This window comes from Drosophila miranda, chromosome 5 (assembly GCF_003369915.1).
Source record: "Drosophila miranda strain MSH22 chromosome 5, D.miranda_PacBio2.1, whole genome shotgun sequence".
Classification (NCBI taxonomy): Eukaryota; Metazoa; Arthropoda; class Insecta; order Diptera; family Drosophilidae; genus Drosophila; species Drosophila miranda.
In genome coordinates, this window is record NC_046678.1 from 1,647,383 (window position 1) to 1,664,869 (window position 17,487).

Below are 17,487 nucleotides of genomic sequence, written 5' to 3' on the forward strand. Positions count from 1 at the left end.
AACAGTTGATCTTTAGTCTGATCTCCCCATATTATATTCTGTGTGCTGAGGGTTGGGTTCATGTGCATGTGTGTATTGTATGCATGAACGCATGTAGGGAGCTTTGGCAAGTGTAATAGATTAACCTTCGTATTTTCATCGAAGGTTTTGCGAGGATTTTATTTCGTTCTTGTATCTGTATTTTTTTGTATTATCATAATATATATATATACTATATATGTAATGCGAACTACAGCATGGCATGTATGAAATTGTTCAGATATTTCTGATACAATACATTTATTTCTCGTTCAATACTGGCATTTCCTTACTTATATTTTGTAATCTATTTATAGGTATACTCCATATAACACCATGAGATTGAAAAAATTTAATAAACAGACGCCCGCATTTCATATATGTATGTACATACATATGTATATTTATATATTTTTCTTAGACTTACAATAAAATACAGTTTGGTTTTTTTTTGTTTGCTTCATATTAAATACTATAGGAACTTTTTAGTAAAGTTTTTCTTAGCTCTCGTAACATACTCTTTCACTTAGTTTATACTGTATGTATGTGTGTACGTATGAATGTATGTGAAGGAGAGGCAACGGAACTACTCAACTGAATGTCAATACGATTTGTTAAGAAATGGAATCGGTCTAAAGCTTATCAAATCATTTAGCTATTTTAGCCCATGGGTTTTTAAAATCTGTATAACTATATGGAAGTGCAGGAAAAATGGATCAAACATATGTATAACGGTATGATATTTCTGTCGAGCTTTCCCACAAATGCTCGAATCTGTTTTTGGAAGCCTTACAAAAAAAATGTAATGGTGAAATAGTTGTAACCACTGCCTAACGTTTATTCTCCTTAGAACTTTTAAATAATAAATAAAAAGTAAGTAAATAGTAAATAATAGTGTGATATTTAATAACAAATACATATTTAACAAGGATGATATCTGACAGGACCAAATAAGAGTCAGCTTTCTGGCTATTATCCAACTATCGAACTCGTTGGATATGCAACCACTCACTCATATACTCTAAGTGCACATGACAGTATTTTAATGTTTTAAATAGGAACTGGAAATCATTCAAAAGCGAATATTAAATCTTAATGTAGCTTTAGTCATAGAATGTGCTAACCATGTATATTCATGCTTCGCGAAATAAATCATTGGCACATTTACCCTCAGCATTTTTAGGTAACAATAAAACAATAGTTGTTATCTTTTCGTTTCGTTGATGTACACTTTCGAAAACTTGAATCGTGAGGTTGTTAAAGACTAAACTTGTATCAGTTTTTGATAGGTATCCCAAGGGACTTCGGCATGCCGAAGTAGCTTCTTAGTATTAATTGTATCCTTGTGACTATGATTATATTCTAAAGTAGAAAACAAAGGCATAAAGCAATCAAATGCTAGGAACTCAGTTTGCGTCTCATTAAATCTAATACTTTTGTTAAGTCAGTATATGTATATGTCATATTATTTACTTTTGGTAGAAGGTGCCATGGCCTTTAAACGTTCAACCTTCCATTGCTGCAATTATATGTATAAACTTTTCGATTATTGCTACATTTATATTTTGAATAGTTAGGAACACTTCCGTATCATTTTGCAATTCTTACTAAGGTTGAAGTACATAGGTAATCGTGAGATTTCTTATACATGTATTCATATTTTAGTATCATGAAATGTCAAAAATTTCATTTATGTATGTATTTCTATAAAATAGGAACTTTCAAGTTTGCATAGTATAGTAATATGTATGTTGGAGTGTAATTTTCCTCCACATCAAGTATTTTAATCATGTTTCCGTCCATAATCTGAATAGATGATATTGATTAATGTGCATTGAAAATGTCTCGAGAACAAAACTCACCACCAATCCTTATCCACAATGACAAGATCATGGTAACACTTCAGTTCATTTTCCACCTATAACTAATAAAAGATGCGTTACTATTTGTATTCATGATGTAACCAGCAATATAAACGCCCATTAAATAAGCTTGTGTGCTCTACTCCAACTGAAATAAAAAGTTCTCCAGCAGGATGGAGACATAACAGCGAATTTAACATAAAATGCAAACAACGAAATAACCAAACAAGAAAAAAACGCAAATATGTAATGAATTGATTTGAATAAAATAAAAGATTTATTTTTGTACATGTTTTTAATATTGTTTATAAATATAATTCGGTTGTTGTATTTATTTTTGTCTATTATTTAAATACATAATGCTAATTAAGCTACCAATCAAGTTTCTGTATCAACTATAGTATCCGCAATAGTAGCACCAAAGGCTCAAACGGCATACATATCAAAAGGTATATTTGTAGATATACATACATATATGTAGGTAAATCTTCAAGACATTGGCATAGTAAGAGATAGAGAAAAAGAGATGGAGAGAGGGATCGGCGCTGGTCCCATTAGTCGAGATTAAGGGAGAAATGGAGATAAATTGGTAGTACCATGTACTACGGTACATACTAACAATACACTTTTAGTGTTTTGATTACTGAAGTTTTCACATACTTCCTCATTACAATTTGTAAATACCTTCTTGCCTAAGATACCTAAGACTTCTTTTAAATTAGTTTAAAATATATGTAATAAAACTGAATGTATCCTAATCCTACCTTTATGTAAATTTATAGTAAAGTTGTAAAATTTGCGAGGCGTTAAAATTGTATTCCTATTTATAAGTTCGGTATATTACGATAATAGTGCTTGTTTAAAACAACATAGTTTTAGTCTTTGACAATGCCAATACATCTGCGTATTATACTTATACAGTGCATTGCACTATTAGAAGACAGTTTCAAATGTATCGATTTCTTCTACACAAAACTCAACAGCACATAGTTGTTGGTGGTTTTTTTTGGTGTTCTCCACGATAGAACGCTCTCCAAAATTATTCATCACTTGTTGCTTATTTTCCCAAATACTCGTATAGAATTTTATATCGCTGTCTTATTCCTTTAAAACAGACTATATTTTTATCGAGTCCCCTAGTTCTCGTACTATTCTGAACAATTAAATTTAAGATCTATTTTATAAAAATTTAAATTTCAAAGCATTTGCGGCGAACAAATATTAGCAATTAAAAACAGATTGAAGTAAATTATTTCATATTAAAAACCATTATACAAATAAAATAATAATTTTGCCATGTTTATAGGTAAGGGTGTGGCTACTGGTTCAGATAGGTTAGATTAGTAAGAGTAGAGTTTCTATTATGTCGTCGTAACCCTTACCGGTGATATGATTTCGATTGAATAACTGATGCATGAGATCCTGATTGCCACCGACATTTTTCACATCCTTATTTCCAACGTCGGCAGCCGAATGACGCTTATGCCCTTTGTCCTCGCAAGTAGTAGCGTCAAACTTAAGCAGACAGTTCTCTTCTGGGAGAACATCTGTGTCTGGGCCAGCACTCGGCGTATGCGTATGCAGTTGTGTAGATATGTTAGCAGCATTAGAAACAACGTGCTGTAATAGAAAAGCCTTTGACAGGCTGTAGAAGCGCTTTTCTCTGTCGGAATCGTTATCATCACTACCGCTGCCATTGCTGTTAGCGTATAGCTCGGTGGTTTGTTCAAGAAGCTCCTTCATTTTGCATATATGCTCTACGCTAAAAGCGTGCTTTTGCATGTTGACCTGTGTGACTTGGCAAAGCTGACAGTCCTGCAGATCCATATCGTGGTCCTGAGCGACAGAAACGCACTTGACTTTCAGCTCGTTGCCAACCTCTTTGCCGCTAGAGCCGTCGTAGCTGTTGTCATCCGAAATATGCGAGTAATGCCGCTGATTTCGAGATTTTTTGTCTTTGGCACGTGAATTTTGAAACCAAACCTGTAAAATCAATGTAAAATTAGGAGTTTAAGTATAGGCAAGTTTTTTATTATTCATTTTCGAAATGGGGTAAGGCTGATACCGCCATTTATCTAGATGAATGCATCTGTGAATATTCTCGTAATTCTTTTGCCGATATGGTACATCAGGAAAGTGTGTTTTTGGTTCTTGTAAACTGTAGATCAGAGTCAACACAGAGTCTCATCCGACCATCTTTCTTTCGAATGGATTTTCAGAATTTGAAATAATTGATTTAGAAAAAATCCGAAAATTCTCATATAAACTTGAATGATTTCGAGGTAAATACAGTTGAATTGGCATTTAAACTTGATGATACTTTAATTACCCGTATAAGTATTGATTTGAGTTTAAGTATTACATATCATATACTGATTGATATATTGGTCAGGATTACGAGCCGCGTCTATATAGTTTATATATTTAAGTGTTCGTCTATCTATTTTCAAGCAAACTGGTCCGTCGGTCTTGAAGCTGTCTGACTGAAACCAGCACAGTATCAAAAAAAACGAGGGGGAACGTTGTGGGTTGCTGCTGCGACCGCAACTCTACATTTATAACCGATTCTTAGTCAGTACGGCTCTTCGCCGGAAGATGGCACGTACATTGAGCGACAAAAAGTATGTGCTAGAGAGACAGAAAATCAGTCTGAAGGTGTCGTCGGGCGCTGCGTAGCGACCGAAATTGATGTGTTACTTTTAGCTTTAATAATAATCCGATCTGAACTCTTTGATTGGGCGTTTTTAATTTTCCCGTGCCTTCAAAATTCTGTATGCCACAGATAATAGTGTAATAGTGAGATCTTACAGAAGTGTGGATAACAAAACTTGGTTGCTCTAGTCTCTGAGATCTAGGCGCTCAATTTTAGCGATAGGGAAAGCCGACCATGAAACGTGTGTTAGAGAGAGAGAGACAGAGCGAGAAGAAATGAAATTGTTTTCTTCATTCTGGCTATAATATTAATATGATGTGGCTCAGTCTTCTGCCGTCTAAAAGATATAGTCATTCTCTACGATTCCGCGTTTTTTGTTTTCTCGTATCTTTGAAATTGTGGATGCCACAGATTTTCGCTCTTTGTAGGTGCGGAAGTGGGCGGGGCGAAGTTTTGATATATTACAGAAGTCTGGAAACAAAATGTCGTTGCTCTTAAAGTCTCTGAGCACTAGGCACTTATAGGGACGGGTAAAAAAATATCACTGATACAGGAACGCTCTACCGCTGAGAGCACCCAACATCTGTGAAACTAACAACCTTATGAAATAGGTTCTTACACTTTTATATATAGGGATCGTAATTACTGTATCTGATATATTTTTGTCTGTTTTTTTTAAAGCTATCTTACTGAAACTTATATTTATTTCATTACTGGCTAATAGCGGCAAAGTGTTATCACGTTTATGTAATTACCTTTATCGCCTTTTCTTCGAGCCAAGCTCGACCAATTCGATGTTCGAAAGATGCCTTAATTAATAAATTATTGCATGATGTCCCTCGTAAGCGTTTTGTGTCTTTTCACTAAATAATCAAATGAAACAAATTAAAACATACAAAAATAAATAAAACAAATAACTGGATACCACAAAAACAAATTCTTAAAAACAGAAAAATAGGGCGCTCAGACGTATATTTTGAGTTTCATATACAAAAAAAAAAAGAAATGGCAGCTTTGGGGACGAACGTTTTACCTTTTACCATTGTTAAAATATCCTAATTGAAAGTGACAGATATCACTTGAATATGATTTTACAGGGTATACGCATGCGTATGTTTATGCGGTCAATCACACAATCCTCTGTTATCTACTTGTTTTCGAATGATTTAATATTTTTTATTAGCTCTGTCCATCCTGATGAAAATAAATTTACTCGGAGCCGCTTCTCTGTCGAGACGAAAACAAGTCGATAAAGAAACAATTTGAGTGATCGAGTTGCAATGGTAAACATAATCTTTAGCGTCATGATCTAAGCTTTCCTGATTTTAGTAGACCAGAAGAGTGCTTACAAAATAGAGAATCTACTTCATTGGTTACTGTTACAGCCACAATGGTTTTTTTTTTTAATTTTTTAATTTCAATTATCGTATTTAATTAAAGTAAATGTCCCAAAAAAGATGTTGATTTCATTAAGAAACCATTTGCATTCAAATGCATATGCTTTTAAAAAAATTATGTTTAAATTATGATCCTAGCTTACCTGTACTACACGTTTCTTGAGGTTTACTTTCTTTGATATCTCTTCAAGCATTTTTCGGCTTGGATTCGACTCGGATTGATAGCATTCGTACAAAAAGTTCAATTGCTCTGGAAGTATTGTCGTGCGTAGGCGCTTGTTCTGCTTCGATGGGGCATTGACCGGAGACACTGATGTTACATTTTCCACTTCATGGACCTTGAGCGTTGAGGAAACTTTGAGTTCATCTTTCTGGCTAGCAGTGTCGTCATCGTTAAAAGTAAGAGTCTGTGAGTTGTTTTCAATCATGGTAGCATCCAAAAAGTCCTCAAGGTTTTGAAAGAACTGTGACTTCTCTTTGTCGTTTTTTTGTAGTGACCTGCCAAATAAAGATTTTTCATCCTCAGTGATCGACATTGAAGTGGGTGTCACTGCCGGCTGCTCTCTTATTTCAATTGATTGCGTCTCGCATGTCTCAACTCTAGCTGAATTAAACTGAGGTGATTCAGATGAACTCGAGTTGACGTTAATGCTGTTGTTATTCAGCCGTTCCTGTTCTTTCTTGTCGACGTTGGAGTCCTGATGATTCTGTAATTGGTCTGGCAATTGCTGCCCCTCTTCTGGTTCGCCGATAACGTTCATGGTTTCATCCGCCGTCGCGTTCGGCAACTGCGACGACGGTTGGTACCCTTGACCATCAGGCATCGTTTGGGGCGAGGCAACTAACTGAAAAAACTTTTTTGACTCATTAAGCTGATAGTACTGCAAGAGGAACTCAATCGTAGGCTTCTTGCTTGAGCTGAAAGTCTGCTGAAGCGGCTTTGTGTTCAAGGATATTGCTTCACTTTTGCGATAATATTGTAATAAAAAGTCGTAGTTGCTGACTTTCTTCAGCTCGCTCTGTTGATAGAAATTAGTTAAAAACTCCAACTCAAAATCCGTTTCATTTCCTTGCTGATGCTGCTGATGCTGCTGTTGCTGCATCAGGAACTGCTGTTTCAGCTCGGAGTTCGTCTCATGCTGCAAAAAGTATTGATATAGAAATTCATATTTCTTCTGGGGGGTCTCCATTTCCCCCACAGACGTTAAATCATCTGCGTTGGAAGAGCTATCCGAATATTTCCGCTTTTTTGTTGGAGGCTGTTGATGCTGCTGCTGTTGAGCCGCTGCATGTTGCAGACTCTGCAATATGCTACCGAAAGGACCATAGCTGGCATCTGGATTGGAGTGTTGACCGGCGGCGGCCAAGAGTGCTGCTGGATTCATCAAATGCATCATTTGATGTTCACGCAATAACTCCAGGTGGCTAAACTGCAGTTCACATTTATCGCAGTCAAACTTCGATGCGCTTCGATTCGGCTGGTCCAAACTGTTGCTACGTTCCCGCTGTGGAGGCGTTGGAGTCGTGGATGGGCTGAAGTCAGTGAGTGAAGACGACTTGCTAAATATATGCTGTGGCGAGGGCGAAGCGCCAAATGGCTGGGACGCCGCGTGTCCGGATGATGTTACGATAGACACAGGGGCTGAAATAGTCTGTGCACCCAGAGGACCAGGAGGACAGATGCCAGCGTGATGTATATCCATTGAAGAGTTCGAGTCTTCCGAACTAAGATTTTGGGCAATTTGCGCAGCAGCAATCTGAGCTTTGGCTGACTTTTTGTTGTTCTCCTCCTTGAAGCAGTGATTCTTCTGGTGACGTATTAGCTCGTAATAGCGCTGGAACACTAGACTGCACTTCTTGCAAGCGTAGTTAATGTTTTGCTTCTTGGTCTCTTCGTTCTCGAAGAGTGAATTATTTGGTTGATTTTCGTAGATTTTGCGTTGCTTTTGTCTGGCATTCTGAAACCACACTACTATGACACGGGGTGACAAGAGCAGCAGTTTACTTAAATACTCTAGATCACTGTCCTTTGGATATGAATTGTTCTCAAAGAACTCCTGCAAGACCTTAATTTGATAGTCCGTGAAACGTGTTCTATTTGCTCGTTTACCTCCTGATGTCGACGATGAATTCGAGGAGCTGGAAGAATTACTCTCAAACTGATTGCATGATGTTGCCGAGCTTGAGACGGGGGCCGACGCTTTGTCGAATGTTTTGCCTGCTATTTGCAGTTTTTTGGGTGGACCCATGTTGCTCCCCATGCTTTCAAGCTGATGGCTCAGCAAGTCATTCATGCTTCCATACAAATTGCTAGCAGCAACACTGTTAGGAGTTGGTGGCCGCGACATAACATCAGAACTTCCGCTCTCTGATTTAGTTTCGAAGCTATTTGTTTGTGCATGCTGTTGCAGTTGCTGTTGCTGTTGGTTTTGACAGTGAACTGTCAGCGACGAGCCTGCTAATAACGATTGGTCGTGTAGGGTGTCAGGATCTTGATGCTGGTTGGACTGTTCTGGAGGATCACCTTGTTGCTGCTGTTGATGCTTTAAAAAATGAAACCCTTGCTGCTGCTGTTGCTGCTGCTGTTGTTGTTGCTTCCTGAGGAATGCAAATTCACTGGACACAATCGACTCGTCCTGCGGCTCCGATTTTATTTGCACTTCCACGGGAAACGGCAGGCCTTGTTCTTTGCCCCCTTGCTGTCCAAAACACAAATTGTTGCTTAAGTAATCAGATATATTGCCACTCGAGTTGGTTGACGCTGGACGGGAAGCGGGGCCAGAGGCAGGAGCAACCAAAACTGCGGGTGCCAACAACGTGGCAGTTGTGTTCTCCTTAGAGTTTGCATTTCCCGATGGAGCGGATGAAACCGCAGTCGGCGTAGATATGGTTGCGGGCGTCGCGGAACTGACAATATCATTTAAGGGCGTTACCTTGGTCTGACCTGTGCGCTCGTACTCCTCCAAGTTTAGGGTAGTTGACGGTGGGTTATTAAAGTTGTAGGGTGAATCTTTGTTTCGTTGTCGTTCTTTAAACAGCGTGTTTCGGAACCAGTGCTTAACCACCTGGAAAGTTAAAGTCACAAGTTAAAGTAACAACAGATCTAATCGAAGCCATTATCCCATACCTTCATTGGCAAATTCGCCTTTTGTGACATCTCCATAATGCTCTCCTCGCTGGGCGAGTTATTTATGTCGAAATGTGCACGCAATATTTTCAACTGATCGTCCGTGATGCGCGTGCGAGCTCGCTTTTGGTTGTTGTTCATCTATTGGAAAATGGATAAGGATTATAACCCAGTAACCAATACTCCCATCTAACGATTCATTATTTATATTTAATTTATCTGTTATTAATGTCTCTGATAATGTCAGAGAAACCCCAAATTCGTCTTTTGCTGTATGTAAGCTAAACCCCACTTACCTGAGAGTTACTATTGATACTGTGCTGTGCCGTCGGATTGTTCGCGTTGGTAGATTCTCCCGTCAAGTTACTTGCTCCGCTCACAATCTGCATGTCGGCTGTTTGGGAAGCTGGTGCTGATAAGGAAGAGGGGGTCATGCCGTTATTTTGGGCAGCGGCTGTTGAAGCTGCATTGCCGGTGGCAGTATTTCCGCCAAATATCAGTGGTGGGGCCAGATTCATAAAGTTAAGAGACATCAAATGATGGAATTGCATTAGGTTGAGCATATCCACCGGGTTTATGGGCATTCCCGAAGATGCAGCAACTGCACTAAATTGCTGCTGCATATGCTGCAGATTTTGGAGATTCTGTAGGCCCTGCAAGGATTGCTGATTAATGCCAGCGACTCCGAAAGCCCCTAGCTGAGATTGCGGTGGCACTACCTGCAGCTGTTGAGAAAAGTCGGCAGCGGGCAACGATAAAGGATCTGCCGACAGGACATTTGCATCTGGGTGACACTGCTGCTGCTTGAGCAACGCAGCAGTCAGTGTGGCCAGGTGCTGTTGCTGCTGCTGAGTTTGGTTTGTATCAAGAGCGTGCGGGCTGGGCGACAGTTGCGCCGCCTCCTTAGTATATTGCAACTCTAATCGCAGCGGTGATAGTGAACGTCTTGAGGTGTTATTCGACTTGGGCCCTGAAAGCATAACTCTCGATGAGGATCGACATTTACTAGTTAGCATTTGTTAATGCTGTCTTACCTGCGTCACTGCCAATCGGGGGTTCTCGTTCGCCTGATGACAATTTTTCTATCTCGCCGTAGTTTGGTGTCGGCGGTCGGGGACTATTGGTCATTGTACTGCCAGCCGCAGCTCCAGCTGCCTCATTGGAGTGCGTCTGTTCCATATGCTTCTGCAGGGCCTGTGTGCTACGAAAGTTCCGCTGACATAAAGAACACTTGGTAGCATCGCGCATTGTATGATAGAGCATATGTGTGGTAAGTTTCTCCTGTGTTTTGAATGCCAGTGAGCACTGCTTGCAACGATATTTGTAGACGTGGCGCTCTGAGATAACCAAACTCATGTGCGAATCTTTGAAGTGGCTGATCATTGCCGGGAGTGAGCTGAAGCTCATAGAGCAGGGACGGCTGATGTGACTTGTCGCGAGGCAAATGTACTCTCCATTTTGCTCTGGAAAGTGTTGCGTCTGCTGTGCATGCTGTAACAGCTGTTCCTCGTGCTTGAAGCTCGCCTCACACTGCTGGCAAGAGAGTCCTTGCATTCCTGCTGAGCTTGCGGTGGAACTGGCTGCTGCAACAACGGGGAAGCTCGACACACAGTCTTCGGTACTTACACTCCCTATGGTTGTCGCACAGTCCTCCGCATTGGAATTGCAATTGGATGCTGTACTCGTAGTTGCGGTTACGGATGGTGAATCAGTTCCGGGTGAACTCCAGGCCTTACTATCGACCAGTTGCAATAGCCTAGCTAGGCCATCTTTGGTGACGCTGTGCACGCTCGTCAAATGGGTCTCAAGCAATGACTTCTCTCGGAAGCCATTTTCTAGACATAGGGGACACTGCACACCCGATGGTGTTGTAGCCTTCGCTTCTGGCATCTCCGCATCTAGATTAGCTGTTGGTTTTCTTTCCTCTATACCCGTCATTGGATCGTCCTCCTCTTCGAGACGCTCACGCTTAATATCTATAGGGCAGTCGCTAATGCAAGGACCCATTTCCGTATCTGCTTCTCTAGGCATGTTGATGGCACTACAGCGTTGTTGGACCGCTGCTATGGCTGCGGCTGCAACCGCAGTTTGGAAGGCTTGCAGAGCCGCCGTGTTTGTTGGTATACTCATGAAGTCGTCACTCTCTGCCCCCGGGTGCACGGTTTCAATGTGGCTGGCCATGTCCTTCTTCGATTGCACAAAGTACTCGCATAAATTGCACTTGAAAACTGTGGTGGGAATGCTGTTTGAAGCATTCAAACTAAAATCATTCATGCTTGGAGACGCGATGCGACCTACACTCTTGCCACAAGATGTCGAGCAACTAGAGGTCGACTTTGGAGATAATATATTGCCATCTGCAGCGGCGGAGGATCCCGCTGCGGCTGCGGCAAAGCCGACCTCCGACGATCCACCAACTGGTGTGTTTGCTGCCATATTGAAACCAGCTTCAAAAATGATATCTGAAATAAAGATCCAATCGTAAAAGAAGAACGTTAACCGCAATGGTAATGACAAAACAAGTCCTCCTGAATTATTTGATTAATTTCAAATAGCCTTTTACTTCAAAATGTACATATACAGCCAGGCTCCGCTTTTCACACTCACAAAAGTTTTCCGATTTACTTTTGAATACACATAAATTGGGGCTCCCGTTTTCACATTCCGCAAGATTTATTCGTTTTCAAAACGAAATGAAAAGTAAACGGCTTTTTATACAACGAAACGAGCCTTAATTACAAAAGGAAAAAAATAGATGACTGACTAGAATTGATGCATTAACATAAACTTTACACCTATATTAGGGTAATTAAACTTTTGCTTTCTTTAAAAATTATTTTATTTTAACCCAACCTCAAATTTACTCGGAAAAAATTGGCCAGGGCAACAACAATTTTCGTTTTGGTGCAAACAGCAAAAATATATGAAAACTGGAGAACCTTAAAACGAAAACGAAACATTTTGGCTGAAAACGTAATCCGCAAAAGTAAATGAAAAACGGAGCCTGACTGATAAAACATACTGTATTTCCACTATATGCTTTTTCTCTGACAGACTAGTTTGAATAAAAACAGAAAGATGATGGACATGGAGCTCAATAACGATTAACCCTTTCCCTCGTGTATACTTACTACATACATTTGCATGCGTATACAACTTATTACACTTTCGTCGGCCAGCGGAGGAGTTGGAGTACCAGAGTACCATGGTCATATTGGCCTCAGCTGCTGCTTGAGTTAATTGCTATCCACGTAGCGTGGTGTTGTGAAGTGGGAATCTGGAAATCTGGGATTCCGTCTCAAATTCCATTAACAATTTTAAAGCAATTTCCATACAGTCTGATTGCATCAAATTAAAAACCGAAATCAAGACAATGCGGTAGCAGGGTCGGTCCACATTGGCGAAGGAAGCAACGAACGAACGAAAACGAAACGAAGGGGAATGAATAAATCTAACCAAATCGAACATGTTCACGTACTTCGTCTGTTTCAACATTTCGAGTTCTTAGTCACTTAACATATATAAATATGTACCTATGCATATATATACAAACATACATACATACGTACATCCAAGTTAGGCAATAATCATGCGCAGCTGTTACCGTGGCCACTCCTGGCAACATACCCAACAATAAATAAGTCGAAGGCTTCGGCATGGAATACTCTACAGCCGATAGGGTAATAATGGAATAATTTAAAGCCAGACATCACAAGATATTGTCATTAGCAGATAAATTAATAGCTCAATATCGGATCGGCAGTGAATATATCAATGCATGAATGTAACTTTCATGTACATATGTATGTACTATATGTATACACATCCTTAGATTTAATTAAACGTTTATTTAAAATGCATAATATATATGTATATGTATATACACATATAATTTAATATGCAAGATGCCCTGAAAGAGTATATAATAAGAGGAGTTCTGGGATGCAGCAGTTCCGAGCAGCCCTGCCCTTCCCTTCCTCACTCATGACTTAAGATGGGATGGGTATCATTATATAGCGCTTTATTGGCAGCACAATCAAAATTACACACACATTTACATAGATTGTGTGCGAAAAACAAAAACAGTTAGGGGAACTGTTAGAAAAGCGACGAAATTCGTTTTTTAGTGACCAAACCATTCCAAGTGTTATTTTTTTTTTATATTCCATTTGTTTTAAAATGACAACGGATGACGGTATGCATGTACAAATGACATACGATAATTAAACAACCGTAATCTAGCGATCAAATGCTTACTGTTGTCTTCCATAATCGTTTGAGATAGTATGTTAAAATGGTCAAACTTTGTAATTTTTTTTGCATAGATATTGTATAATGCGTATCAGGCTCATTTGAGGTTTATAAAGAGGCACAAAGCTTTAGCGTAAGCGAAGGCGCAGTCTGAGGCAGACGAAAGACTTAGGACAGGGACAGGGATCCATAGCAGTCGCATCCTGAAGTACAAGGCCAGATTTTCGAATCCGCAGGCACAAACACAAAGCCTCTTTGGACGAAAAGGAGCAGGCAAGGCAAGAAGAGGGAGACAACGAAAATCGTATGAGCCTCATTGTCTACGTTAGCAAGCATTTCAATTTTGCATATAAACCTCCGACACCCTACAGTGGTGCGGAGCGGCATGTGCAATTATCAACATCTGAGGAGGAGTGGGTGAGTAAAGGGCGCGCGCATTGGCAGGCTCAGATTGGTGTGTGGAGTGCATTGGAGTTGTGCGGCGACTGTTTGTTGTGTCTCTGCGTGGCCTGTTCTCACTGTTCTGTTCTCTGTGGTTAGGTGCCATGCCTGCGGTTCGGCCCCGCACGACGCCGCACATCTGATATGGGATCTCACACTGTGGAGTGGATATGTATGTTTGCCTTTTTGGATTGTGGGCATCCGCGCACCAAAGAGGAGTCTGAGTCGGAGTTGGTGCCTGAATCTGAGGTTGAGGTTGAGGTTGAAACTGGCGTGGAGCAAAGTGTGCACGTCACTAATTGCAAATTCGATGGATACACATAATCGTTTTTGCATTCTTAAGTAATTTGTAATAATTTCCTTAAGGGTCAGCGTCAGCGTATAAATCTCAGAGCGCATATAAATCGCAATGGAGCGAGCGAGGGCGAATGCGAAGGCGATGGCAGAGAAGAAGATGAAGGGTACGCAGTGAAGAATTTACGTAAACGCGACGACGATACCGAACGTGAGGATCGACGAAGCAAAAGACGAAGACGATAATAATCGAAGAGTGAAGCAAAAGAAATTGAACTGAAATCAGCGCTTAATGATGAGTTACGAACGAACGAAAGAACCGCATCTACTACAATGCAATATCGTTATGTACGAGTATACTCGGAATACTCGTTGTTGTGCGTTGTAGTTGTAGTTTTGGTGGGGTGGGAGAATATATAGTATAGTACATATATTCTATATAATTGCATATATTGCCTATACAAAATATAAATCTATTGCATTTCTCTTATGGCACCCACATACTATACTGCTCTCATACTCGTAATAAAACTGGGACTTTCAGAACTGATATTCGATAAAATTGATTATTACATACCTTCGCTACCACGGATCCGTTCAGTCACTTTGTATACCTCATTTAATCCGGGCATCTCCTGGTTTTCACTACGACGCTGTAGACAAATGAATTGCTCGACTTGCAAGTGTCTTATGCCCTTCACATGCTGAACCATTTCATACAGATTTTTGGCGGCAAAGCTGCACAGCTGGCAAATGAGAACCTTTTCGATCGTTGCAATCGATTGTTGATCTTCGTCCGGACAAGGACATTGAGCATCGTCTGCTGCCGTGCAAGGCGACTCCTTGTGCATACGACTCTGCTGCGTAATGTATAACAAATGCTGGAAAATCATACGCATCGTGTCATGTCGCATTTGCTGAGTGTGCATGGAAAGCTTCTGTATGGAATTGGTGTGAAAGTCGCAACAGTTGCAAGTTAGTTGCACCACATTGGCAGTGAGCTGAGGCTGATACTGGAGCTTATACTCATTACGGGCTCCGCCCTCCCTGATGTGATTTATAAAGTTTAGTTTCTGCAAATGCTTGTCCGTCTTACTGTGCAGTTGGAAGTTGGCCTTTAGGTTCGTCTTGTAGTTGCAGAGCCGGCATATGTAGTTGTTGTTGTGTATGACCATTATATCGGCGGATGCGCTTGAGGATTGTCGGGATCGATCTACCAACAGATGCTGGTTAAGATCGTCCAAATTGTTTGTGCTGAAGGAGTCGCAGATTAGGCAACTGTAGAGCGCCGTGGGCCACATATCAGGCTTCGCCAGTGGATGAGCATCGCTCCCCGATTCGCCAGATGCTTCATTTGAATGGCCGATTCCCATTGGCATCCCCAAACCCATTCCCATTCCATGGCCAAGCTTCATGGGCTTTGGGGAAAATGAAAACTGATCCGTTGCACTTACTGGCGAGGATGATGTGGGCGACATTTTGGTATTAGATGACTGCTGCTGCTGTTGCTGCTGCTGTTGGTGCAGAAGTTGAATCATGAGCGCCTGGTTGTAGGCCAGATCAGCCAATGCCACCTCCGGCATGAAGCTACTAGCACTGGAGCCTGAAGTACTGCCACTAGCGCCTTGCTGTTGCTGTTGTAAGAAATTTAGCGCCTGAATGTGCTTTATATTGTTTTGTAGCACAGCCATGTTATGCGTATGCTTCTCACTGGTCATGTGAATTCGCAGATTGCGAGCAACGGAAGTCTCGTAGCTGCAGATGTCGCACCGAAACGAGGGCTTCGGTTTGATGCTGGCTACTCCTACCCCCGTGCCACCAGACGTTGGCGGTACACCCATAGCGGCATTGCTCCCAACGCTGCTAGAGACGACAGCGGTGCTCCCGCTCCCGCTCGAGCCCAGTTGGGCAACAGTTGGTTGGCCGGCACCTTGTGGCGATGGGCTGGACAGCAACAATTTCCCACTTGCAGCTGCTGCCGCCGCAGCGGCAACCATATTTTGTGAGCTATTTAGCTCCTGCATGTTGTTCAAGTGTTTGTCAGACTGCATATGTATGGAAAGGTTACCTTTTGTGGTCGTGGAGTAGTTGCATATCTCGCATCTGTATGGCTTATAGCCGCATGAGTACGACTCGCCACGGGCCAGCCGCGGATGCTGTTGTCCTATGGCAGAAAAGAAAGTAAAACAGAACAGACACAAAAATTATAGGTAAATGTCTACTATAAAACTGTTTATAGGTTAGGGAGGTTGCTTTGCCTTGTGCATACATATATCTGTCTGTTAACAAAGTACTCGTACCTGCTAGGCAATAGCCACAGGCGCTTTCCCCATCAGGATGCTTTTCACGCATATGGATCTCCAGCGTCTCCTGATATTTGTAGTGCCAATTGCATTGGGGACATTTAAGAGTCTTGCATGAGTTGCGGGTTGACATCTGGACGCCGCTATTGAGTCGAGCCGAGTTCAGCAGCATTTCGCAGCTGTAGTTAATGGAAGAAACGAAATACAATAATAATAAGAGCAGGGTCCAACAACGGCATATGTAGAATGTACACGCATACATATATGTACATATGCATATATGTACATACATATGTACATACATAGTTGTATTTATGCACGAGCATGTGTCTACTGATATAAATGATAACAAAGAGGATCACTTTAAAACCATAATTTGCATCCTCCCCTTAGTATTTGGATAAACTATTTTTATTATCATAATTATTTAATTTGGATTCGAGCCGCCGCGATGACTGCACAGCGTGAATGTGGTGCGGAACATCGTATCCGTATCCACATTCAATAGCGTGGTGGTGCTACCGGCAACCGGCACCCCACACCCCACACCCCACACCGCACACCGCACAAAGTGTTGACGAAATTTTAATGATACCGAGCCGTGAGCTGAGCTGAGCCGCGACCCAGTCGCCACCACTAAATTGTGACAATTGAGGACCCGGACAGGGACAGAGCCATTTATTAAGTGAAATCAGCGCAATTGGTTTAATTTGTTGTTGGTTAAGCCACCGCCGCCATATCATACATACATACGAGCATCTCATTCCACCCTTGTGGAATGATTCTCATCAGACCAAAGCCCACAGATCATCAAATCTGAACAAAGATTTCTCAACAATCAGTTAATTTAAATAGTATACTGGCTCTTCATGCAGTGGATTCCATGCATACGAGCATGCGAATGGGTGCGGAGGGAGTTGAGATGTACATATGTATTTACATACATACATATATAGATACATACATACATAAGTACAATGGGGAGCATGCTCAAATCTGGCCACCTACAAATTAACGATTGCTGTAGTACAGCAAGCAGTAAACAATAATATAGAAGAATATGTACATATCCCTTCCCTATTTCATGAAATGTTTTTAGATGCCATAAAAATAACAGAATAACAAAAGCATTATGTACATA

General features: G+C 41.0%; 1 protein-coding gene across 5 annotated transcripts in view; it reads right to left on the reverse strand.

The window, feature by feature from the left end:
• Window positions 1-434: 434 nt before the first annotated feature.
• LOC108164440 (zinc finger protein 2) overlaps window positions 435-17,487 on the reverse strand; it is a 41,778-nt gene continuing 24,725 nt past the window's right edge. For 2 of the 5 annotated variants that reach the window (XM_017300141.2, XM_033394247.1), the window contains 8 exons: window positions 16,344-16,525; window positions 14,621-16,207; window positions 10,092-11,519; window positions 9,354-10,027; window positions 9,058-9,198; window positions 6,074-8,995; window positions 3,263-3,863; window positions 2,788-3,198 (listed from right to left, as the gene is read on the reverse strand). In XM_017300141.2, coding sequence (XP_017155630.1) covers window positions 3,140-3,198; window positions 3,263-3,863; window positions 6,074-8,995; window positions 9,058-9,198; window positions 9,354-10,027; window positions 10,092-11,519; window positions 14,621-16,207; window positions 16,344-16,525 — 7,594 coding nt within the window. In that variant the 3' untranslated portion in view covers window positions 2,788-3,139. Of the gene's footprint in view, window positions 1,825-1,880; window positions 1,943-2,787; window positions 3,199-3,262; window positions 3,864-5,288; window positions 5,397-6,073; window positions 8,996-9,057; window positions 9,199-9,353; window positions 10,028-10,091; window positions 11,520-14,620; window positions 16,208-16,343; window positions 16,526-17,487 lie in introns of those variants that run through there. The other 3 variants (XM_017300143.2, XM_033394248.1, XR_001775844.2) reach the window with 3 other exon arrangements.